The 24663-nt window shown below is 52.7% G+C and overlaps 6 protein-coding genes across 6 annotated transcripts; 4 read left to right on the top strand and 2 right to left on the bottom strand.

Annotated features, from left to right (window-relative positions):
• Nucleotides 1–3225: 3225 nt before the first annotated feature.
• Nucleotides 3226–6317, top strand: M406DRAFT_93208 (uncharacterized protein; the record flags this gene model as incomplete). Its single annotated transcript, XM_040926246.1, has 6 exons — nucleotides 3226–3726; nucleotides 3792–4823; nucleotides 4905–4995; nucleotides 5075–5185; nucleotides 5301–5353; nucleotides 5421–6317. 6 exons carry the CDS (start codon nucleotides 3226–3228, stop codon nucleotides 5823–5825), a joined length of 2193 nt encoding a protein of 730 aa, XP_040773852.1. The 3' UTR covers nucleotides 5826–6317.
• A 1305-nt stretch (nucleotides 6318–7622) lies between these two features.
• M406DRAFT_45704 (family 28 glycoside hydrolase) lies at nucleotides 7623–9459 on the top strand (the record flags this gene model as incomplete). Its single annotated transcript, XM_040924284.1, has 3 exons — nucleotides 7623–8283; nucleotides 8390–8916; nucleotides 9016–9459. 3 exons carry the CDS (start codon nucleotides 7623–7625, stop codon nucleotides 9457–9459), a joined length of 1632 nt encoding a protein of 543 aa, XP_040773853.1.
• An 853-nt stretch (nucleotides 9460–10312) lies between these two features.
• M406DRAFT_357609 (L30e-like protein) lies at nucleotides 10313–11697 on the top strand. Its single transcript, XM_040923723.1, has 2 exons — nucleotides 10313–10838; nucleotides 10955–11697. Exons 1-2 carry the CDS (start codon nucleotides 10514–10516, stop codon nucleotides 11365–11367), a joined length of 738 nt encoding a protein of 245 aa, XP_040773854.1. The 5' UTR covers nucleotides 10313–10513; the 3' UTR covers nucleotides 11368–11697.
• A 44-nt stretch (nucleotides 11698–11741) lies between these two features.
• On the bottom strand, nucleotides 11742–13148 carry M406DRAFT_357610 (DUF1761-domain-containing protein). The gene is made up of 7 exons (XM_040923725.1): nucleotides 13044–13148; nucleotides 12816–12868; nucleotides 12723–12738; nucleotides 12617–12632; nucleotides 12442–12523; nucleotides 12226–12363; nucleotides 11742–12152 (listed from the first exon to the last, which is right to left on the bottom strand). Exons 1-7 carry the CDS (start codon nucleotides 13054–13056, stop codon nucleotides 12018–12020), a joined length of 453 nt encoding a protein of 150 aa, XP_040773855.1. The 5' UTR covers nucleotides 13057–13148; the 3' UTR covers nucleotides 11742–12017.
• Nucleotides 13149–14264: 1116 nt separating this feature from the next.
• Nucleotides 14265–16356, bottom strand: M406DRAFT_281055 (uncharacterized protein). Its single transcript, XM_040918427.1, has 3 exons — nucleotides 15168–16356; nucleotides 14857–15085; nucleotides 14265–14738 (listed from the first exon to the last, which is right to left on the bottom strand). The coding sequence occupies exons 1-3, from the start codon at nucleotides 16317–16319 to the stop codon at nucleotides 14584–14586; spliced, it is 1536 nt and encodes a 511-aa protein (XP_040773856.1). The 5' UTR covers nucleotides 16320–16356; the 3' UTR covers nucleotides 14265–14583.
• Nucleotides 16357–17816: 1460 nt separating this feature from the next.
• On the top strand, nucleotides 17817–24296 carry M406DRAFT_99196 (uncharacterized protein; the record flags this gene model as incomplete). The annotated part of the gene is made up of 7 exons (XM_040926445.1): nucleotides 17817–17990; nucleotides 18081–19311; nucleotides 19349–19362; nucleotides 19491–19620; nucleotides 19666–22176; nucleotides 22240–24077; nucleotides 24132–24296. 7 exons carry the CDS (start codon nucleotides 17817–17819, stop codon nucleotides 24294–24296), a joined length of 6063 nt encoding a protein of 2020 aa, XP_040773857.1.
• Between the last annotated feature and the right edge of the window lie 367 nt (nucleotides 24297–24663).

Raw genomic sequence — 24663 nt, forward strand, 5'->3', positions numbered from 1 at the left:
GTTCCTGTGCAAGCTCATCAGCTGGTCCAACTCAGTGAAACAAACAAAACAAAACCCTGCCACCCTGCCAGATCTCTGCAGGTGAACCGCTGCCCGGAGCGAAGGCTACGGGCCCCGATCCGATCAAGTGCTGATGCCGCCACCTCGACTCGATCGGCACTGGATTTTTAGGAAATGGATCGTCCCAGCGGTGGCCTGCCAGCCCCGTCAATCCGAGTCGATCATAGTAAAACAAGAGGTGAGGACTCCAGCGGGCATCAAATCAGTTCCAAGAAGTATGGGACGTCCTGTACTTGGAAACGGCCCACATCAGCCAGAACCAGCCAATCGTGGCAAATAGTGATGCACTCACTCGTGACTGCGAATCCTTCATCTTCTTACATGAAACCTTCTCCCTGCGTGTTTATACGTCGCACACAGGTGCATGCCATCCAATGCTGGATTCTCGTCCTCTATCGAATACATACTGTATACACTGTCGTACCACACCGAAGCACCGAGAAAGCAGCTATGGTAACATGGTTCGTTCACTTGCCTCCCCTATGCCACCCAGTCGCTTACTGTGTAGGCACTCCAGGCACATGGGGCACCGCAGGTGTACAAGTCGTCTACAAGTAGGTCCCTAGTGTCAAGCGGGTCACTAATATTAGTCCCCTGTTTGTTTAGCTGATCGCAGCCTTATGTACGATCGTTTTGGCGCTGTGCCTAGTCGTGAAATTCTATTTTTTCTCCCTCTCTAACTTGTTTCTGCTTTCATCCAGGCCTTCATCAGGGCGGCACGGCGCTATTATCATTCGTTCGCAGACTGGGATGTGGCGCTGTGTCACCCCTGTATTCGACGGCCACTTGGCCATCAAAGAAGCCTGGCATTGCTTCCCATGCCGCTTTTCAGGTTAACAATGGAGGGGCTTATCACGTCATAATTACTAGAAGTAAGTAATTGACGAGTCTATAATGTTAACCAAATTTAGGCGCGATGCTGCGATGTGTATTTTCCTTTACTTTTCTCTTTGATTTTCTTCCTTGACTGCTTCAGTTTCACGGCACCATGCCTCGAACAGGATGCTTCTTGGCTTAGCACCTCGAGCTATGCTTATAGCTAACGATAGCTTGGGCTTAATCTTTTAACCCCTTGGTGCGCTTATACGTGTGTCAGACGTTACTTCAACCGAAAACTCATCATCTGCACCCTGGTGACAGTCCAGACACTCTATGATCGTCGACATTACCTGTCATAAGAGATCTCAGTATCCAAGAGTTGATTTTCCTGACCCATCGATTTTCCACGGACGAAGGACTGCTACACATAATTACATGCCAGAATGAAGATCGACAAGTCTCAGGCGACGCTCCAGTACTACTCCGAGAGTACTTCAGACTGCAACGACTTCTTCACCTTAGAATGACTCTCGATGTCGGGCTAGATTATTGTGCTGGGGGATCCCAATCTTGATAGCGTGCAAAGGCATTCATGGATGTATCGTTGAATACTTAATATGTGCATTCTTGAAGTGCTTTTGCTTTCTTCGGTCTCTCTTCCGCTTTACAAGTGTTGGGATCATGGCATTCCCATGTCGCGGCATACAATCATCGTGCTGCTGACGACAGCTGAGTCCGCTCTCAGCTAACGCGTCGATATGCTTTTAAATCGCTTGCGATTCTACAATTAATTTGTTGGTATCAGTTCTTCGGATGGCACTTCTGGCTTTTCTTCGTGGATTCGACTCAGACAATTAACCTCATGCTTGACTGTGTCATGTTAGTGTCAATGGGAGCTCACAATGTTCAAAAGCGGCGATCTCTGACTCGGCCATCGCTGCATCTGGCGCTGTGTACACTAGATATTTACTATCTAAGCCCGCGTCTAGTATTATTTTCTGTAATTCCTATCGTGTCTGACGTGACGTGTTGAGAGGTAATGGGAAGTGGTGATGAACTTCGGCGGTAAAGATCTTTGTCCTGCCCGTTTTCTACTACATTTCGCTAAACTTCTTAAACCTACCGTAGAATTCACTGATAGCGGAATCGATTGTTACAATATTCTCGCTACCCATCTTGGTATCTTGTGGCTAGTAGACAACATGTATAAGGTTTTCTTTAAATAAGAGAGCGTTATGTTAGACGCTTTCATATTGTCTGGGATTGTGATCAGCCAGTGGCTTAGTCGGCTGATGCTTTGAATGTGAATTAATTACGCGTTGACCGCCTCAGAGATTAGATTGATGATTACCTGCACGTATTTGATAGTATGTCAAAGCCTCAAGCTCACATGATGAAGTAGTCTTGCGTCAGGACCCTAGGTCTAGACCTTTGAAGAACATTTGACCAGCAGGCTCTGGGAATGAGAATGACGATTAGGATCTGGGACGAGTTTATTCTTGAAGGCATAGCCTTCTAGAGGTCAAGAGCAGAATCAACTTCTTCTCACCGGTTACATAGTAAGCTGTAGTTTAAGTTGTCTTATTGTGAGATCTTCATTCTTCGATTCTCGTCGAAAACATAGTGTTCGGCCGTCACGTGCACCACATAATTAGTACTCGACCATCTACATAATCTCAGGTGTTGAGTTGGGTAAGTATAAGGCCAAGTAGGCGGATATTCAAAGACAATGAAAACACAAGAAATGAACGTTGGTATCATTAGAGTGTCACCTACCTTGGCGTCTTAATTATACTGCCCAAGTTCACTACTTAAGTACTTGTAGTATGCAGTGCTCAGACTGTAAGCACTTACTTCCTGTACCGTGCACACTCCATTTCTGCGCGTAGGGGACCTCGATGGATCACTACATGTCAACTAATTACATGGCATATCAGTTGTTAAACTGATCAATGGCTCTCACATGTGATGAAGTTTCAAACTCAAAACTTCATGGCTATGTCGCTTTTAAAAACTTTCTTTCTTCTTTTCAATCTTTTTTTCTTTCTTCCCTTTCTTCATCATCATCATTTTTCCTCTCCGAGATCAATCCACACGGAGAGATGGTTTGACCGCTTACGCCCGGAATTCACAGCGTTGCGTATTGGCGACAGCGTGTTTGCGTGGCCCTTGGCCCAATCGGAGTCTCCAACCTTGGCATTATCAGTTTGCATGCGTGGCCCCCCGCTAACACCACACCACATAAGAATCCAGCTCTTGCTCTCCATTTCAGACATATTGAACCTACAGCACTTGAGCCTGAGCCCAGTAAAAAGGCCAAAATTGCACAGAGGCATCACAAGAGACATGAGATTCTCGACGAGGTTCACGCCGGAGGTCCTTATCGAGGCCCCTCGTCGGGGTCCGGCCGTCGCCAATCCAGATGGCACAAAAGCTCTCTTTACTTGCTCAACCCACACAATCGGGGGTGAGACCGTCAAGGAAATAAAGGTTCTTGACATACATACAGGATCATCACAGCTTCTCACAGCTAGCAACAAGGCACATGACGCAGCCTGGCTCGATACGAGTTCGGTCGCCTACCTTCAATCTGCAGAGAAGGGCAGCACGGAATTGAGGGTTGCAAAGCTGCAAGACAATGAGAGAGGTGGTGTTTCGGGTCAAGACTCGGCTGTCATCGCCACATTCCCTGGCCCAGTCCTGAACCTGAAGCTGAGGGCATTGGACGATGACAGCGTGGCTGTTGCGTTGGTCGGCAGAGTCGACTCTAGTGGGCAGTTGTTCAACGAAGAGACCGAGGAGAGAACAAGCTCAGTGAGAGTATACAACGATTTCAATGTTCGCTTAGTAAGTTGGGAATTAATTTTGTATGTCTTTAACTGATTTTCCCGATACTTACTTTTTCATGTCAGTGGGACAAGTACCTGAAGCCGCAGAAGTACACGATCTGGTACTCTCGCCTGGTCAGAACTTCAACACCACTACGCGCTCAACGTGACGATGCACAGCTGACTTCACCATGGGTAATGGACGGCTCATTGAGAAATCTACTCCCCCATAACCCAGAGATGGAGGCCCCGTTCGGCATGGATGACGGCCTAGGCGACTCCATGAGCTCTTTCGACCTGGCTGAACGAGGAATTATCTTCACAGCATGTGACCCGCAGAATCGGAACCCGCTGTACAGAGTGACGACGAAGGTCTACATTGTCCATCTCAACTCGTGGTCAGCTCATGATTCACCAACAGTACCCAAGGAGGTCCCGGTTTTTGGAGACGAGTCAAGAGGGACCTGTTCCAACCCTCGCTTCAGCCGAGATGGGCGGATGGTCGCATTCCTCAAGAGGCCAGCTGAGAGATATGAAGACAACAGACTGTACCTCGCAGAACTCGAACAGGGTCACAGCGATGGGACGCAAGGGGCACGCTCTGCGACTGCCATCAACGTCTGGACCATGGTGACAGGGACGAAGTGGGAACTTGTGCCGGATAGCTTTGAGTTCTCCGGCGACGGGCACTCCTTGTTCCTCACTGCGCAAGATCACGGCCAAGTCGCGCTGTATCGGCTGAGCTTGCAGCCCAACGCAGTGCCGCAGATAGTGCTCAGAAACGGGTCCGTGTCGAGGTTTCAGTCACTGGCCGACGGATCCCCGGAGAAGCTCCTCGTGACGACAACTACTTTTGTGGAAACTTCGCTCTATCAAATTGTCGACGGGTCTGGCAGGTCTGAGGTCAAAGTCGTATCGTCAGCTTCGCAGAACGGTGCTAAACTAGGTCTGTCCCCTGAGCAGATTGGAGAAATCTACTTTCAAGGCGCTGGTGACTACTTCGTGCAGGCGTGGGTCATCAAGCCTCGCAACTTCGATACGTCCAGGAAATATCCTCTCTGCCTCCATGTTCATGGCGGTCCTGCCTCCGCTTGGAATAACGGATGGAGCACCAGAGTATGCCTCAGACCCGTGTCTTTCAATGACTTATATATATCTCGTGGGAAAATGCTTGTAGCTGACTTAATCAATTTGCAGTGGAATCCGGCGGTCTGGGCTGAGCAGGGCTACATTGTAGTCGCCCCGAACATCACAGGTTCGATCGGGTTTGGGCTTGAACATACTGAAAGTAAGTCTTTGCCTCGGCAATGGTGATCCAACCCATCTCTCTATTAGATGATCCATTTCTGACTCATACCTATTGGCAGGAGTATTCGGCTCATGGGGAGGAAGTCCGTATGAGGATCTTGAGAAGTGTGTGGAGCATATCAGCGACATGCCCAATCTTGATCTTGACAACGCCGTCGCGGCAGGTGGAAGTACGTACTTCTTGAAACGAACTGCATACTTACTGATCCTCGTCATGACACGATGAACTCGGACGAGCTGTGTTTGTATTGGTTGCAACTCGCTGACGGGCTACTTTGAACATAGGCTATGGCGGATACATGATGCTGTGGCTTCAGGGCCAGAGTTTAGGACGAAAGGTGAGGGTTAAGTTTTCCACTTGAACAGGACAAGTATGAAGCTAACACAGATACGCAATTCGTCAAGTTCAAAGCTCTTGTCTGCCATGATGGCATCTTCCACCTCCCGAGCTTCCTCCTTGAGAGTGACGTGAATATTGGCACAGAGGACTTCAGGGGCACCCCTTACATCTGGAACAACATCGCGGAGCTGGACAAATGGAATCCTGCGCGTCCAGACCTCTTGAGAAAATGGAAAACGCCAATGCTCGTCGTGCACTCTGACCTGGACTTTCGCTGTCCCGTCACCGAGGGCATAGCTGCATTCAACACTTGCCAGGCGCTCGGTATCCCCAGCCGCTTCATCAACTTTCCGGACGAGAATCACTTTGTTTTGAAGGAGGAAAATTCTCTTCAATGGCACCGGGAAATACTTGCGTGGATCAACCACTATTCTGGAGTTTCCAACGGAACAGACAATTTCGCGAAGTAAAACTTCCCCGGACAGACACCTGGCAGGCCTGTTGTACTGTCTACCAGCCGCAGCAGTACGAACCGATGACCCTCCTTGAGCTGAACCGATGGAGTCTTGCCACCCGAGCCTGATTTGATCATTGATTAGATCTTTTCGACGCCGCATTACGAATTACATTGCATGTTTGCATTGTGAGGAAAACAGGCAACCCCATCTTGGCCGGCACATGTCATCATCCATCGATCTTTCATGTCCAAGTAATCACAAAATCGGCCTTGGATCGTCCGTGATCTCGCAGCTATGCGTTGGGGCGTCCATGAAGACATCTTTCAGGATTATTCTGCCGGCCAGATCCAAACTTTCATGGTGTGGTTTCAAGTGAATATCCAGTTGCAGGGTGCAAGTCCAGGCACGGCTCCAGGGGGAAAGAGGGGATGGGACTCATTGATAGGATATATAATAACCATGGTAGCGTGTTGTGGGGAAGTTGACGGTAATTTATTTCGGACCATAAACCCTCCTATGTACAACTTTTGGTTCAAGCCCTGCGCAGTGACCGTGTGTCCTGTGATACCGCTTTAGGTCGTAGATCGGTAGATCCGGGCTTAGATTCAATCTACTATGGTTGTAGATCCATGGTGAAGGTTTCCGCCGTGGTATTTCCGCCATACATCACGGTAGTATTGGTTTCTACCCCCCGCCCGAGATCCAAGAACACGTTTGGTTTCTCGAAACATCGAAAGGCAGCAGGTCATCCGATTGACAAGGGAAGCCAGCTCTTGTGAGTTAGTCTGTCTCTCCAGTTCCGCTCGTAGCGAGGATCAGGGTGTCTCTAGTGAGTGCGGGAATGAAATAGGGCGTGTTTCATGTGTACTGCATAAACGAGCAGGACTTTGACCCGCAATATTAATCCACCACAATAACGCCATTCGTGGAGAATGGCTTCACCGTGCCATAAATCCTTCGCTTGGAAACAACATGCATCTGCAGTCTACTCGCAACCGCGCTTACGAGGGCGGCTGAATTGCCCTTTTCAGTCCGCCATCGTAAATGAAGGGGCATCATTTCTCAACACAAGGAGCCGCCCCTGAATATTCACTCCTATGTTTTTGGCACAAGAAGCCCCATGCTTCTTCTCGTGTGGACATGACGGCCAGCCAGTGCAGCCGCCCAGTCGAAGGATCTGAAGAGCTCTCAGGTCGATAGATGAGAGGGATGAACTACAGCAACCAGGTCATCGAGAAAGCGCATATCACTTCGCCGCGAACCGGAACTTACAGGAGAAGCATAATTAAGTAGATGAATTTTTATGTCAGTACTTGTATTTTATCCAAGGAGGTATAATCATCATACCATTGTACATACATAGTAGCAGCAGAAGTATGTACCCACTGAAGAGTTTACTGGTACCAGCCCTGGTATTCCCGTGTTCATCCTGATCCGCAATAACCTCCTTGCCTTTTTTTTTCTTCATATGGGTGCCCCTGGCAAGTCCTTACCACCCCCCTCCTAATCATGAAACGAACCACAATCTATTCAAAAAGGCTGGACAGCCGCAACGATGAGTGTCCCTCTTCTGACCTCGTCGAGATTTCTCAATTCAGGTTTGCTTTGGAACAAGTCCTGTGTGGTTCATTCTTTTTCTGTCGCTCTTTAGCAGGCTGTGCACTGCCTTTTCTCCTTCATAACTTGCTCTGCTTAGGTACACTCAAGCCATTCTCTTTTTCTGAGAAAGCCAAAAGGAACAGCCGACCAAATATTCATTTTCTACTTTGATACTTTCCTTTTTGAAACAAATACAAACACACCAAAGCCATGGCTCCTCGTCTTCTCACAACTGGCCTGCTGGCCACAGTCAGCTACATCCTCCCGGTGTCGGCTCAGCTGTCTGGAACGGTTGGACCGACCACGTCCACCTCGGCCAAGGCTGCCACCAAGGTGTGCAACATTATGGACTACGGTGGTGTGGCGGACGCGACGACAGACAACAGTGCCGCCATCACCTCGGCCTGGACCGACTGTGCCTCTGGTGGTGAGGTCCTCATCCCGGCTGGTGATTATGGCCTGGAGACCTGGGTCACCTTGAGCGGAGGCTCGGGCGTGTCCATTAATCTGGAGGGCATCATCTACCGCACGGGTACCGCTGACGGCAACATGATTGGGATTGAGGACAGCACGGATATTGAGATCTACTCTGCCACGTCGGCCGGTGCCATCCAGGGCTATGGCTATGAGTTCCACAAGGACGGAGAGTACGGTGCTCGTCTCATGCGGTGCACCAAGTGTGTCGACTTTAGCATCCACGATATCATCCTCGTGGATGCCCCCCAGTTCCATCTTTCTCTGGACACCTGCAGCAATGGAGAGGTGTACAACATGATCATCCACGGAGGATACGAGGGAGGCCTGGACGGTATTGATGTCTGGGGCAGCAACATCTGGGTTCACGACATCGAGGTCTCGAACAAGGATGAGTGTGAGTTATAGAATGATTCTTTTTCTTCTTTTCTTTTCTCTTCTTCCTGTTGTTAAGATGGGAGGCCACATGGTTGCTAACCTAAGCTCTCTTTCTCTCGTCAAAGGCGTCACGGTCAAGGACCCGTCCAACAACCTCCTCATCGAACAGGTGCACTGCAACTGGTCTGGAGGCTGCGCCATGGGCTCCCTCGCCTCTGGCATTGACATCTCCGACATTGAGTACAACTACATCTACACCCACGACTCGAACCAGATGTATATGATCAAGTCCAACGGCGGCAACGGAACCGTCAAGAACCTCGCCTTCAACAACTTCATGGGCCACTCCAACGCCTACACCCTGGACTTTGACACCGCCTGGAGCAGCATGGACGTCGTGGCAGGCGACGGCATCGACTACTCCAACATCACCTTCAGCGGCTGGACCGGTACCTGCGCTGATGGCGAGGAGAGAGGCCCCGTCAAGGTCAACTGCCCCGCGGAGGTGCCTTGCGATGATATCACCATCGAGGATTTCAACGTCTGGACCGACAGCGGCAGTGAGGTCCTCTACGGCTGCCAGAACGCCTACGGCACTGGAGCCTGCCTGGTTTCCGGAGATGCCAATGCCGCCTACACGACCACCCAGACCGTGACGACCGTTGCTTCTTACTCGTACACAACCAGTGAGTGACGCCTTCTGCCCCCCTTTCCCCCTTCCTTTCCCCAACAAGCTTTGCCCTGAACAAAGACTGACTGTCCTCTCTCTTTCTCTCCGGTAGTGGACAACGAGCTCTCCACCGGCTACGACATCTCGTCTTCCATCCCCATCCCAAGCATGCCTGCCTCTTTCTACCCTGGCAGGGCACCCATCTCGGCCATCCTGGCTGGGTCTTCCTCCGCAACGACGGCTGCCGCTGAGGCCGTTGCTGCAGCCTCGACCACCGGTGCTGCTGCGGCTGCCACCGGTGGCAGCGCCCGCGCCAGCTCATCCGCCCCAGTGGCCACGTCCGCCGCCGCCAGCTCTACTTCGGTCGCCAGCTACACCGCTGCGGTTACCTCTGCTGCCCAGGCGAAGCCGTCGTCTGGTGGCCACAGTGGTCACGGCCAGGGTGGCTGGGGTGGATTCTTCGGCAAGGGCAGCTTTGAGAAGGCTGGTGTCCCTGGCAAGAGGTCGGCCAAGCTTCGTTACTAGGAGCTCGTCCGCGCGACATACCGCCAGGCAGGCGGTGGCATAGAGTAGATGATGGCGACAGTCTTCCTGATGTTGGATAAACCAGCAATTTCTTGTGCTGTATATACTACTTTTCTCTCTTTCTTGTATAAGACACACGCTAGAAGCAGCTAGCGATTGTAATAAAAAGACTTCGAAATTGTCTCACCAACTGTATTGCGCAGCTCTTGGAACGTGTGCTCAAAGAACTGGCAGACACTCAGGAATGTGCCATCATTGACATATCAGCATTCTTGCACTAGTTTTCTGCTCGAGGGCTATCGAAACGTGATGAACAACACTTTATTGTAATGTTTTGCCGTCTTGCTTTGAGCTTTTTCTGGCGGGACCTGGAAGCCGGAGTTGGAACGGTGAAGAGAGGAGAAAGAGCAACAGTTCAGAGATATCGAGGGCACGTAGCATCTGGGACAGGAGGCATGGAACAAGAAATGAAGTGCAACACTGTGCATTCTCAGAACGCGGAACATCAAATTTATTTGTTTCCTGATCACAGCTGGAAGATGGCGTTCATCGAAGTAGCTTTGAGGCCATTGCTGAGTGGTCGGGTTGTAGCACTGTATTCCCGTAGTGTTATAGGGTTGCAGCGCTACAGTACTACTAAGCTGCTATGGTAGTAACTATCCGGAGCTGGAAGAACCCTCGGGCGCTAGCGGTTGATAACGGCCTCATCCCTGTCGAGTCTCTGCAAAGTAGGAGGAATCTTTGCAGGGGGCCCTTTCAGAAAATTTCCAGCCTGCGAAGTCCACCTGAGAGGAGTCGTTCTATCGCAAGATTGTCTCGACTTAGCATCTTCTTCTTTTACATCCAAACCACACGCAAACGCACACACACCTGCCTACCTCGTCACCTACAGCCCCTCACATATTGATCGGGGAAGATATCCTTGAAACAAAGAGGAGGACCTTTGATCAGGTGCATTCTTATTGGCTCCAGTCGCCAATCCCCGCAACCTCCCTCCAGCACATCAATCGACCCCAGCGTTGCTTAAGGCCCGCGACAACTTTCCCTCTTCAAGATGGCGTCCGACAAGAAGGAGAAGAATGAGAAGAAGGAGAAGAAGGAGAAGAAGCACAGCAGCGATGGAGTGACCAAGGTCAAGAAGGACAAGAAGGAGAAGAAGGCCGAGAAGGACAAGCTGAAGCAGAAGGTTGCCGACACCCTCGACAGGCAGCTGCAGGCAGATGCTGCTGCCGCCGCCGCATCAGATGACCATGACGACCACCCGGGCTCCGACCTCGAGGATATCAAGAACCCTGAGGTCGAGACCAAAATGGTATACTTTGCCGTGCCATTAGCTGATGTCAAGGGCCACAAGAAGATCTACAAGACTATCAAGAAGGGTATGCTTGACCTCTCTTTTCCCCTTCTCCCTCCCTCCCCGAAATACGATTGCCTCTTTTTGTATGGGGCCCAAACAAATGAAGTAATACACCTTGCTGACGGTCCATACCTACAGCGCGGAAAGCAGGCGCCCTTCAGCGCGGTGTCAAGGAGGTCAACAAGGCTCTTAGGAAGACCCCCCTCAAGACCCCCTCCAGCGCAGACCAGATCCCCGGCATCGCCATCATCGCAGGGGACATCTCCCCCGACGAGGTCATCATGCACCTGCCCATCTACTGCGAGGAGCACAATGTCCCCTACCTCTTCGTCAAGTCTAGGCTCGAGCTGGGCAGCGCCGCCAAGACGAAGCGGCCCACCTCCGTCGTCTTCATCCAGGAGAAGGGCAAGGAGAGCAAGGCTGCCAAGAAGGCTGAGGCTGAGGACGAGGACGAGGACGACGGTGCTAGCTACGCCGACGCCTACAAGGAGCTGTTGAAGCTTGCCCAGAAGGAGTACACCAAGCAGATGAAGGATGTTCTTCGGGGTTGAGACACCCAGGCAGAGTGGTCATAGACAAACCCCAACAGTGATCCACACACATACACACAAACACAAACACACAAACACAAACACACACACACACACACACACACAAAAGACAGTTAAAAATGGGGGAACCGGGGAAAACGGGATCTTACCCTAGGGGGCGTTGGTGGGCGTATGGATGAATTTTTGCATGAATCGTCGCGGGCTGGATGGACTTCTTGTTATAAAACCGTCTGTTGATTCAACTGGAGGACGTTGACAACAAATAGGGGTTGAAAAATTCCAAAAGAAAGTACGTGCATTTTACTGAAAAGCCAGTGCATCTTTCTCTCTACCGTCAATTACCGCCCGCGGATAATTTGGAAGGTTACTTAGTAGGCACGACCTGGGCGAACGCATGTCCCAACATGTATTTGAAGTACTGACGTATGTTCGATGCGGATAAATCACGACAAGCAGGTAACACGAGAAGGACTGGAAACCACATTCTGCACTGCCAATCACCCTATATTATCATGTGAAAACTAATGCTGCAAGCCGACCTTGACGCGCCGAAAACCCCTATTCCCCAGTTTCCTTAGTTCCCAGCACACTTGCCCGACAATCAACTACATCCAAACGTGTAGTGGACAGGCTTCCTTTATTCGAATCCATTACTCGAAAGGGTTGGTGCGGGTGCCCCACCAGGTGAGGAAGCAGGCCAGGCCCACGGTCTCGAAGACCTTGGCGACAACAGAGACACCGACGGTCTCGAGAGGGCGCTTCTCTTGGAAGATTTGTGAGATGTACTGCGAAGGAAGGTATTAGCAGCTGCTACGCAAGAGAGTTTCTTTCTATGCAAGGACGGGGTTGTGGGCTCACAGTTGGGGCAGAGGTGGCAAGGAAGATCAGTCCGCCGAGGTATGTAGCTCCCTTGTAGGAGAGAGTACCGGTGGCGTTGATGAGGGCACCGACCGCGTAGCTCTGTGCGAGGCTACCGACAAAAGATGTGCCCAGAGCCTGGAAAACACCAATTAAGGTCAGCATGAAATGACACATAAAGTCGAAGGGACAAAACAATCGCGGGAGGTTACGAACCACGCCAGTGCTGGTTGCCTCCTTGCTCTTGAAGAATTCCTCTGCAGAATCGGCGCGCTTGGCTCGTCGATATGAGTCGCCGCTGTGTCAATGTCAGCACACTCCGCTCACAAATGGTCAAGACAAGCCTTGCGCTGGGAGGGTTGGGGGCAGTGGGCCTTGTGGATTGACGTACAAGACTGGTGCGAGAACTACTCAATGATGATATTTAGCAGTTGATCTTCACTGACAAGCACATACACCTTGATTATATATGCGTTAGAGCGTTGACGGCAACTCACCAGCAGTCTCAACGGTCTGCGAGAACATCAGTCAGTCATGGCTCAACATTCAACAGTCCTTTCAAATCGCCAGTATGGGATGGAGGATCATACCTGGTTGAAGACAAGACCCAGGGCAACGGCCGAAGGCTTGACGGGGGGAAGGTCTAAGGTACATCGTCAGCAGCTGGTGTAAACAGCCCGCAGTGTCGTGCTGGGCGCAGCACGTCATTCAAAGGCATGCCAGAGCTTCGTGCTGAACCACAAAAGCTAACCCCCAGGCTCTCAAGGGAGACCAGTGGGTGAGAGAAGGCCGATGTGGTGGTGAGACGCTATACTCACAGTGCAGAGACATGTTGATGGTTGATGTGTAATAAGAGTTTATGTGTGTGTGTGTGTGTTGTTATTTCAAGAAGAGGACTTGTTGGCTGAGTTTGTTAGGCAGTGTTGACAGGGTTTTGTGGTAGGTGAGGTGAAAGGTAGAGCATACACAACAGGTGGGCAAGACGCGGACTACTTAATAAAGGGCGGGAGATGTGTGTCTCCCCCAACCTCATCCAGCCTGTTTTGTCTTACGTGCTACAATCGTCACTTGGGTTCGTTCAAAGGGAAGCTATGAGGCAATGAGGGGGGCCAAGAGAAGGGCTAGCTGGGGGGTTCGATCGTTGTGTTCCATGTCCTCGGACACTGGTTCTTCCATTTCGTCACTGGTTCTGGGCCCAAGGTCCTGGTCCTGCTTCCTGTTCCTGATCCGGACAGGCCTGTGACCGCACCACGGCAAGCCACAAAACCAAGGATAGCTCTGTTAGGTGGTACACAAGTGGCTTTGGTATGTAATGCATGATGACGGGCTGTTGGGCAATGTACTATGTACAGTGTGTAAGTGAAAAGTTGTATGTAGTAGTAGTGCTGCAGAAGTAGTCGAGACCACCTTCTCCCCTGTCTCTTCCAGGATTCACCTGCCCCACCCTCAACAAGAGTATTACTTAACAATGATGATGGCAGACAGACCTTTCAGGGGCCATGTTTGACAATTACCATGTGAGGGACGCGGGGGAGCGCCCCACGGGCCCAATGCTCCGGGTCAACAGAGTAAGAAGACCATAGAAAAAAGAAGCTTGTTGGGAGATTATAGGTGGGTGGTGGGTGAGGTGACCCTGTCGAAGCTCGATGCAGGGCCGGGTCAGCTGTGCCATGATGTCATCAACGGGTGGGTCTCCGCGTTGCCTCAGCACAGCATACATTCTACTGTTTAGTGCTATGCTGCTATGGTATCATAGCGGTGGAGGTGCACTGAGGTGGTAGTAGTAGTAGCACAGTACCGCACTGGTGGTGCTATGTACAATATCACTGTTCAAGGCACGCACTATACTCTTACTTACGAGGCGGCATTCTATACACGTACTACAGCGACAGTACAGTGGCACAAGAGGCTTTCCTACATACAACCGTTATACCGCTACAGACCGCTACAGTAAGTACTCAACTAGGCAAGTAAAGGGAGGCACTTCAACCAACACCAGATCAATTGCGTCGACTTGAAAAGATCGTCCGAGGAGGCATGGGGTGCAGTTTCTTCTTATATTTGTTCTTGTGTGGCCCAAATCTGAACAAGATGCATCCTTCTGGAGGAGTTGTGCTTGTCTGCCTTCGACTTGCAGTGTCTAATACACTAATGGTCCGAACAGCGCTCGCTTCCGGCTCAGCCCCTTGCAGAATAGAACACGACGTGACATGATGACAGCCCTCCCGGAACGATTTCACATGCTGTTCTATCGGTTGGCAGGTCGCTGCTTCTTCTGTTGGCCTGTTCTCTTTCAAGCGCCGACAGGATAATGCCGTGGATACACACACAAGAATACACAAGGTGCAAATAGTAACGCTATGAGACCATATGCTGTCCATCTTCGCCCCCTCGAAGCGCAAGCAGGGCTCGCACGTCTGATACGTACTGGAGCCCCTCCAGGAAGGGGATTAGATGCTGCAGGTCGTTGTCCGTTGGATCATTGATCCAGCCTTGTATGGGAATCGCATTGTCTGAACTTGGTTTCAGCACATGACCTTTGTGAATCCCAAGAAAGAGAAAGAGACACAGAGAGAGAGAGAGCCGGGGGGAGGGGGAGGCAGCTGTTAATGACCCGGAGGGCTTGCTTACCTTGATGGAACATATAGCTGAGAGGGCTGTTGTCCAAGATCATGACCTTGCTGAGGTCGGGCTCCACGGAGCTGAGGTCCTTGATGAACGCGCCGTGACGAAACGTGCAGTGCTGTCGGTAGTACCTTGCTGAGAAGAATTTTCTCTCCGACTCAAGCCAGTCGATGACTGGGTCGGCATACTCCTGCACCGAGGCCGTGAATACGACGAGATTAAACCATTTGCATACCTAGAGGGAAAGAGAGAGGGAAAAACACTGTTAGAGCTTCTGGGCACACGCACGCGCTGGGGGCTGCGGGAACGCGACTCACCCTCCGCAAGAAATCATCGCAGTGTGGTCGCTTGTGCACGTAGTAGAGTATAGGATGCTGAGGCCCGATGCTGGCTTGGCCTCCCACCCCGACGTATGTCGTGTTCAGTTTCACCTCGACCATGTGTCCCGTGCTCATCCTGCCGCCCTTGGACATGCTGTGAATTAGGGTCTCGTCTAAGTCTAGTATCAGAGTCTTTTGGGGCGGCTGCCCGTTTGTCTCGATATTGATATATGAGGGTTGTCGTCGGGGGATCAGCGGCCTCGGAGGCGCCGGAGTTCTTGGGTACTTGGTGAGAGCCCCGGCGGGAGACGTGGGCGATTTGAGTTGCGCCGATATATCCTTCTGGTTCTGGCTGCCTCCCGTGGTGCCACGAGGGCTTCCTGATTGGCCCTTTCTGTGCTTGCGCTGCCTCAGAGCCTCTTCATTATGCAGCTTGATCCGTATAGACCTCCTGGACGGACTGATCTCCTCCTCCGGCGGTGGTGATGGCTTTGATGCTCGTGAGCTCCGACGCCCTGATCCCTTGCTGCTCCGGGCACTCCTGTCGAGCTCCGACTCCGACTCGCTGGACACACCCGAGGAGGACGAGCCAGACGAAATGACAGGATGCGCCGTCATGGCGGTGCTGCGGCCGGTATCAAGAGTCTTCTCGCCTCGTGCTGCGCCGCCATCTCGCTTCTCGTCTGCGGCTGCGCTGCCGAAGTCTTTTTGATTTGCGCCGAAGAGTCTCCTCAGCGGCGCAAGGTTGCCCTCGTCGTCGTAGAAATAAGCGATTAGGTAGAAACCTGGCGCGGCAAGCGTGGAGAGCACCCAGCGGACCGAGTTCAGGATAGCGCTGACAATTCGTTTGGGGATCAAGTGCCATGCAGACTGTCTTGCACCCATATCCTTGGGTTCGGCGTGCTGGAGGAGGGGTGTGTGTTCGTCCGGAATTGCGCCGCTCCGCTCGGGGTCGTGGCTGCGTGCCTGGTAATACTGGTACGATTCGGAGGCGTGCGGGTCCTCCTGGTGCAAGTCTCCTTCGTGAGAGGTGGGCTGCTCCTCATGGGAGGTTACGGCGATGCCCACCGACGCGAGGGAGTTGGATCGAGAGGAGGCGGGAGCGGGGGCGGGGGACACGCGGGCGGAGACAAAGTTGAGGGAGTTCATGGTTTTGCAGAGGTTGGTCGAGCCATGAGAGATCGCCCTGGGAATAGCTGGGTCGTGGAAAGGGTGAGGGCGGATCGCGGGAGGAGGGAAGGGAAAGGAGAGGAAGAGGACGAGGAGACGACTAGCCGACCAATCGCAAGACAAGACGCGCTGAAAAGACGGGCGCTGATGATAAGAAGATATGAAACGGTATGGTAAACACAGTCGACCCGAGGAGACGAGCTGGTTGAGTGCAGCGCTGGACCGCGACTGCTGATGGCCTGGAGACGAAGTTGAGAATTACGAAGTCTATAAGGCGGATGTGAGAATGAATGGACGATGGATGATGGCCATGGAATCATATGGTCTTAGCTCGGCCGCTCGGCTTGACTAGGGCGCCAACACTTCCAACACACCCCACGGCACTCTCCAGCTAGGCCCTTCAGCAGGTACCGTGTGGCAGGGGGTTATGGCATGGCCTAGAGCCTAAAGTGTGGCATGGGGACCGGGGGAGTTTCCCCCTCTGAGCGGGACGTGCTGGAGTGCTGGGTGGGCTCATAGGCCTAGGCCTGACAGCCTGTGGACTGTGAGACCTCGGCTGGGAGAATCTCAGCAGTGTCTTTGCATGGCCCATCATCTAAAGACTCTTACTGTCGACTTTTGCTTTCCTTCCTTTCCCGTATTATGACTTTTCGAGCTTCAATCCTTCAAATGAATCCCTTGCATGCCACAGGAAGATGTCATTCTGTCAGAACACAGCTTTGAAAAGACAAGTAAAGGCATCTTTGGCTCATGACACTCTCTTGCTGGCTATAATTCATGACAGGCCATGGTAGGTAACATCGACCTGACCTTGACGGCTGACCCCCCATGTACTATGGTAGGTGGCGCCGTGTGACACCTCGCGCCTCTGTACAGGGGGTATTACAGAGACTCCATACGTGACCCCACACCTGCCACGCCCGCCCGCGCCCGCAGTTGATCAAGCATCAAGTAAGTGCCTTATCATTTATCAGTAGTCGTACAGTATGTACTTGGATGGGCATATGATCTATGACCCCTACTGTGCTCTTTACATATCTCTTGAGGAACCTTTGGAGTCTCGAGAGTCCTCTCCTCCGCACACAAAACCCTACCAGCCTGAGCAGACCTTGTTGTGCTCTCTGCTTTTACTATTTTACCCTTACCTGCTTATCCTAGGAAATAAAGCTTGGATCCTCGTTCAACATCAACTCGGTCGGGTCCTCTCGAGGCAGACATGCTGCACCCCTCTTTGACAGGTTGAACCACCTCCTCCTTCGACCACCTCACCCCCGACTTCTGCTTGTCCCTTCGCCTGCGAGTCCGTCAACCTCGACTGCTTCCCTATGACAGGTCCCTACTGAGGTATGGTCCAACACACTCCGTCGACATGAAATACCGTGCAAACTACTTCCACTGCTCCCATCTCGACGGCGTCCCCGACCTCACCCCGACCCGCCCGTCTCCTGCTGCCCACACGGCAGATATCCTTTCAACATGGCTGGCATCTTCCAGTCCTTTCGCACATCGGCCATGCCGAAGCGACTCCTCCGATATGCGATGGCCCGTTTTGATATCTTCGAGGACGATGCTCTCGATCTCGAGAATCTCGACCTAGGCTTTGGCCTCCGCAACACCCTCGAGTTTAAAGATGTGGGCCTCAAGGTAGACGTATGCCGTCCTGCTCCAGCTGCCTTGCCGCCGTTCTACACTATCTAGAAGACCTTTGCAAACACTAACGGCGTCTCTCTTTTTCTTCAGAAACTTACTAAGCAGCTCGCCCTCCCGCCTGAATATCGTATTAAGCAGGCAGCGGTATCTCGCCTTCAGGTCACTGTGCCTCTCGACCTCTACTCCAGCTCCATCGAGCTGACTGCCGTCGGCGTCCGTATCTGCCTCGAGATCTCATCTGTCGATATCCAGAAGAAACCTGCTTCTGAGAAGGAGGAACAGAGGAAGAAGAAGAAGAAGCAAGAGGAGGAGGAGGAGGAGGAGGGGACTGCTGCTCCAGACCTGGTTCCCACAGCAGCTGATCTGGCTCAGTCATTTCTAGACACCCAGCCCGTCCAGGAGAAAAAGGCTCTGGAGGACGCGCTCGCTGCCGAAAGACACGACTTGGCTGCTTCGGTCGTCTCGAGCGAGGATGGTAGCGAGGATGACGCTACGTTTGGAACTGGCCAAGGCCTCTCTCTGCCTGTTTTCCTGACCGACTTCCTGCAGGGTGTCGCCGACCGCACCCGTATCACCATCCGGGACGTCGCATTCCACCTTGATGTTGAGGTGCCCGTGGAGCCTAAGAGCCTCGAGACAGAACCAGTCTCTCTCCAGCTTTGCCTTGATGAGCTGCACGTGGAGGGCCTTACGAAGCAGGTTAGGGACGACGAAAGCTCCAAGATCGTGCCCAAGGAGGGCAAGCGTCATATCCTTCTCAGCGATATACGCGCTTCCCTTGTCTCGCAGGCCGGTGCCTTCTCAAGCTTTGTAAGGTCGCCGTCTACCACATCCGCGGCATCGCAAGCTTCTGTGGCGGCGGGACTCGACTCGCCGCAGTCAGCGGCACCAGGATTAGTCCCAGATCTCCACAGCCCGCAGACCGAGGCGGAGCCTGACGATCGTGCCCACAGCCCACGGCTCTTAGATGACAGTGAGGAAGCACTCCAGATACCGTATGAGATAGAAGAATGGGGAGGCTCCGGAGATGCAGAGCAGCTGGAAGAAGAACCAGCTTCGTCTCTGTCCACGCCTAGGGCATCTATCTATCATGACTTCTCTGGCAATACTGGTCACCAGCCCGGCCTATCCCCACCTGGAGGCGACGACGTTCCTGAAGGGCCCACGGCGTCGGCAACACTGCAAACAGACCGTGACAATGATGTACTCGCAGGTTCAACGTCGTCTGATTCTGCAAGTGATGACTCTGGCGCCCAAGCCTCTGAGGATCTCGTTCAATCGCATTACTTCAGTCACGAGGAGGCGGAGAGCATGTACATGAGTGCTTTCTCTTTACCAGACTCTCAGAGATTGAAGAGCGGATCTATGCCAGGTACTTGGAACTCGAACCCCGGATCGCCTGACAACTCGCCCAAGCATCATCCTCAGGACAAGCACGCACTTCCGACCCATGCCATGAGCTCTTCAGCTCAGGATGTGAGCACGTCGGGGCCTGCCGAGGAGGCTCTTCCTCCTAAACCAGGAACTCCTAGTCTGGTCCAGAAGGCTGTGGCGAGTGAAGAGCAGATCGCAGACCCGCAAAAAGGCCCGGTCGTCCCGATCGGAGTCACTCCCAGTCTTAGCGAGGAAGGTCTGACATATGAGACTGGCAGTCGAAGGTCTAAGAGCCTCATAGTACGAGAAGTTCTGTGCATGGACTCGATCTCGGTCTATGTTCCGACGGGTCACCAGCATCTTCACGTTTCGAGTGAGGCGAGGACAGGAAATTTGGCAGAATCAGCCTTTCAGAATGTCCCAGGAGCCTTTTCCATGCATTCGTCCGTATCACAGACGCCAACTCACTTCAAAAGCCATGCACAGGCTGTGGAAGATAGTGCGAGGGACGATGCCGTCGAGGTACATGTCGCGCCTATATCAGTTCAGTTCGACGCTTCCATTGGCCTCTTACTGGCAATGGTAGCATGCAGATTACTCGAGGTCTCAAAGAGATCGCCAAAGGCTCCTGACCAAGCTGGGAGCCCTGCTGCGCAACAACCAGCTGTCTTCTCGATGCCTGACTTGAGATTTTTTGTGCAGAAGATTTCCGTGTCTTTCATGGACAAGATATCCGGCCTTGCGGACACAGGAGCAGCAAAACAAGGTCCAGGCACAGATTCTAGCTCGGAGACGCTGCTGAGAGCTGAATTTGGGGATCTGCGGGCCATCATGTCCGAGTCTCCTTCTTCAAAGGAAGCTGGCCTCACTCTGGGAGACTTCCACTTCGGCTACCCTGATAGTGATATCCTCAGCTTCGACCGAGACGCGCAGATGTACATGTCTACGAGGGACAAATTTCCCGATCCTGGGGTCGATATCTCAGTGAAGATGACGACAAACGCAGAGGGCAGCCGAGGGATCGTCAATACTCTCCCACTTCGAGTTCACATCGATCTCCAGCGCCTAGACGAGACGCTGAACTGGTTCGGTGGCCTGAGCAGCGTTTTGCAGATGGGTGCCTCGATGACCTCGAGTGGTCCACGCCCACAGAGAAAGCCCACGATCAAGCCCAGCAAGCCGAGGGGAGTACGTTTCGACATCCCGTCGCAGCCGGAGAGTGCCGACCCGGGACCTGGGGCCAAATGGGACGTCCGAATTGGTGGTCTGAGCTTTGACCTGGTGGGGAGAACATGCAGCATGCTCCTTCGAGCCAGTGCTGTAAAGGCCTCCAATCGAGGCACTGCACTCCGTGTTCATATCAGCAAGATTCACGCATCGGGACCCCACAACAAGAAATCCTCCGGTGAACCGCGGGTCAACATTACTGTGACGGGTTCTACCCTCGAGTTTCTGACATCACCGCGCGACGAGGACTTGGATCGACTTCTTGGGCTGATCATTCCTTCCAAAGACCAATACGACGATGGAGATGATGAGATTATGGTGGACACTCTGCTACGACAACGACGAAAAGGGTCAGTGGTGGCGCTCACCTTGGATGACGTGCAAGTACGGGCTGGTGAGCTCCACCAGCTCGATGCTGTTTCTGCTCTCGGGGAGGAGATTGCGCGGCTTGGGGCTGTAACCAAATATCTCCCCGAGGATGATCGCCCTGGCCTGCTGACTCTGGGAGTCATCTACAATATAGAAGCTTCTGTGGATGTCGGGGGCAGGTTCGGTATGGTGAGTGCGCACATGAAAGACCTCGAGCTGGCTCATATCACTTTCCCGTCCCTGGCCGCGTTCAGTATCGGATCCATCGAGGCCAGCAGGAACAACATCGAGGAGCTCGTCGGATCGGCCAAAGACCCTACCCAGGAACTCGCCGGGCGGTCACCCGTTCTCATGGTGCGAATGATTGGAGACCAAATGGAACCTGTCATCAGGGTCAGGATGAGGAATCTCATCTTTGAATACCGTGTTCCGACCGTCATGGATCTTTTGGGACTGTCCTCCGAGACGACGCCGCAAGAATTCGATGCCACGTTGGCGGCTTCTGTTGCGAATCTCGGTGAGAGGGCCCACCATGCGCTAATAGGGAGTGAACTGGCACCGCGGCAGAGTCTACCGACACCTCAGTCTGAAACGACGAAGCCCACAGTCTTCAATGTGGCCTTTCGCGACTGTCTATTGGGCCTCAATCCACTGGGCTTGACATCCAAACTTGCGATTTTGCTTATCGAGACCAGCGTGGAGGCCAGTATGCCAGCTGATGGCGATGTGTCCGTCGTGGCAAACCTGAAGAAGGCTGCGATTCTCCTGATCGACGATGTCTCGTTGCTCGACGCTCCTCCGAGACCGGGGCCGTCTCGACACCGAGGCTCAGACGCTCAAAGGCAGAAAGACATGCTATCGGCCCTGTGCTCCAAGGGTTACGTGAATATCTGCCAGATCTCTTCTGCGAGGGCCACTGTCCAGGTCACAAATGACGCAGATGGCGAGAAGCATATCGATGTCGAGCTCAGAGACGACCTGTTGGTGCTGGAGACTTGCGCAGATTCTACCCACACCTTGATAATTTTAGCAGGCGCACTGAAACCACCGACTCCTCCGAGTAGGGAGATTAAGTTCAAGACTGAGGTGATTCCGATGCAAGACATGCTGGCTTCTGTTACAGCTGATGCTTTCGGAAGGGCGGAGGGCAATTACGACTTTGATGACGACTTCACCATGGCGCAAGAACTTGACGGAGGGGACGAGCTGTCCGAGGGTGAGCTGATCGACGTGGACCCCATGGAGATTAGGCCACAGTCTCATTTGAACGACCCGGAAGTTTCCGAAAACCTCTTCGATGCGACGTCGTCCTCTATGTTCTCGAATCAGACCACAAAACAAGGCTCAAAGACCGAAGAGCCAGAGTTTGGTATTCATTCTGAGATCGAGGTTCACGAGAACTTCTTCGCGATGGATCCACGGTCACAGGGGAAGGGCCACCGCTGGAATTCCGCCAGAAACACATACGACGAAGTACAAGAAGAAAAGATCCGCAAAAGCCCCCTCAAGGCACGCGTGCGGGATGTACACGTTATATGGAACTTATTCGACGGCTATGACTGGCAGCACACCCGGGAATCGATAACGAAAACCGTCGAGGAGGTCGAAAACCAGGCCTTCGAACGGCGGGCTCGGTCTGGGCGAAGGTCTTTGGAAGATCCAGACTTTGACGACGACGATGTTGTGGGAGATTGTCTGTTCAATTCCATCTACGTCAGCATTCCGGCCAACCACGATCCTCGAGAGCTTGTTGGTGGCATCAACCATCAGTTAGATGATACCGAGTCGATAGCGGCGACAACGTTGACCACGGCGACAACGCGCGCAGGTGTCGGTCAGTTCCAATCGAGAGCCAAGAAACTGCGCCTCGGCAGGAGCCGACGGCACAAGATCACATTCGAGCTGGCGGGTGTCAATGTCGATCTCGTCCAGTATCCTCCAGGCTCCGGCGAGACGGATACTTCCATCGACGTGCGTGTCCACAGTCTGGACGTCTTTGACCATGTCCCTACCTCTACCTGGAAGAAGTTTGCTACGTATAATCTGGATGCTGGCGAACGCGAGATCGATACAAGCATGGTGCATATTGAACTGCTGCTGGTCAAACCGGTGCCCGACCTGGCAGCTATTGAACATGTTCTCAAAGTCACCGTTCTCCCCTTGCGCCTGCATGTTGACCAGGACGCGCTCGATTTCATCACGCGGTTTTTCCAGTTCAAGGATGAATCGCAGGCCCCTGCGCATGCCTCCCCAAGTGACGAGGCCTTTATACAGCGTGCTGAGGTTATGGATATCCCAGTCGTGCTGGATTTTAAGCCTAAAAGGGTGGACTACGCTGGACTACGGGGCGGGCGTTCTTCCGAGTTCATGAATTTTGTGATACTTGAGAGCGCACGTCTGACGCTGAAACACGTGATCCTGTATGGCGTGCCGGGCTGGGAGCGTCTGGGCAACACCCTCAACGACACCTGGACGCCAAATGTGAAAGAGGAGCAACTCGCTGGCGTGCTGGCCGGCGTGGCTCCTGTGCGGCCTTTGGTGAATGTTGGGAGCGGCTTCCGCGATCTCATTGAGATCCCCATCAAGGAATACAAGAAGGACGGTCGGATTGTACGAAGCATCGGGAAAGGCGCTGTTGCTTTTGCGCGAACAACGGGCACTGAAATTGTCAAGCTGGGAGCCAAAGTTGCTGTCGGCACGCAATACGTCCTGCAGGGTGCGGAAGGTATGTTGACTAATAATCCGGCGGAGGGCAGCAGCGCGGCCATGCGAGAGTACCAATCGGCCGTGGCGGGCTGGGAAGAAGAGGATGACGCAGAGCCAGAAGAGAAGAAGCAGATCTCTCTGTATGCAGACCAACCTACAGGGGTCATACAGGGGCTTCGACACGCATACAGCAGTCTTGCCCGAGACTTGAACGTCGCCAGAGATGCCATCATTGCAGTCCCGGCAGAGGTGATGGAGAGCCAGAATGCACACGGGGCGGCAAGAGCCGTGATGCGGAGAGCACCTACAATCATCTTCCGGCCTGCCATTGGAGCTACCCGAGCTGTTGGACAGGCGCTCATGGGAGCGACCAATGCTATGGACCCAGAGAACCTCAGAAGGGTGGACGATGTAAGTGGGCGAGATCTACGAGTTGACAACACTGCGCGCACTCCTGCTGACCAGTCACATAGAAATACAAATCAGGTCCTGGAAGATGACGACATGCCGGAGACACTCTCGAGTGACAGACAGAGCATCATGACGAGAAATGAAGGATACGAACAGTTATTGAAGACGAGGCCGCATCATGGAAGTCGGGACATTGCGCCAAGAGCAAGAATCCGCTGATTATTATTTCTTTCTTTTTCCTTTGTTTCTGTCCCACTGCCAAGACTGCAAGGAACCGTGCCGAAAGTACACTTCATCAGCATCGTATTCACGCGGGCGCACACACGCGCGCATCAGCAGGGCTGCCGCTGAAACCTACAATCTACAGCGGATTGCTGATGTGGCAGGGTAGTTCGACGATGCATATTACTCTGTCTTTTCACACTCTTTTCTCGGCATTAGGGAGCGGGCAGTGCATCTAGACAAGGCGTTGGGTGTTTCAGTACTTCCGACTTACCATACCATCTCATTGCGAGGAGTCAAAGGAACAGGATGATATATATCTTCTTCAAATGGGAATCTCTTCATCTATTTTTATTTATTTATT

The sequence above is a fragment of the Cryphonectria parasitica genome (assembly GCF_011745365.1).
Source record: "Cryphonectria parasitica EP155 unplaced genomic scaffold M406scaffold_7, whole genome shotgun sequence".
Lineage (NCBI taxonomy): Eukaryota > Fungi > Ascomycota > Sordariomycetes > Diaporthales > Cryphonectriaceae > Cryphonectria > Cryphonectria parasitica.

Bases quoted from the DNA above. Each gene is read 5' to 3' on its own strand.
- M406DRAFT_357609 (XM_040923723.1), top strand. From the start codon at position 10,514: ATGGCGTCCGACAAGAAGGAGAAGAATGAGAAGAAGGAGAAGAAGGAG. The intron at 10,839-10,954 runs GTATGCTTGACC...CCATACCTACAG, and splicing joins CTACAAGACTATCAAGAAGG to CGCGGAAAGCAGGCGCCCTT.
- M406DRAFT_357610 (XM_040923725.1), bottom strand. The intron at 12,364-12,441 runs GTTCGTAACCTC...GGTGTTTTCCAG, and splicing joins AGGCAACCAGCACTGGCGTG to GCTCTGGGCACATCTTTTGT. The intron at 12,153-12,225 runs GTGAGCCCACAA...CTTCCTTCGCAG, and splicing joins TTGCCACCTCTGCCCCAACT to TACATCTCACAAATCTTCCA.
- M406DRAFT_281055 (XM_040918427.1), bottom strand. From the start codon at position 16,319: ATGAACTCCCTCAACTTTGTCTCCGCCCGCGTGTCCCCCGCCCCCGCT. The intron at 15,086-15,167 runs GTGAGTCGCGTT...CTTTCCCTCTAG, and splicing joins GCGATGATTTCTTGCGGAGG to GTATGCAAATGGTTTAATCT. The intron at 14,739-14,856 runs GTAAGCAAGCCC...AACCAAGTTCAG, and splicing joins CAGCTATATGTTCCATCAAG to ACAATGCGATTCCCATACAA.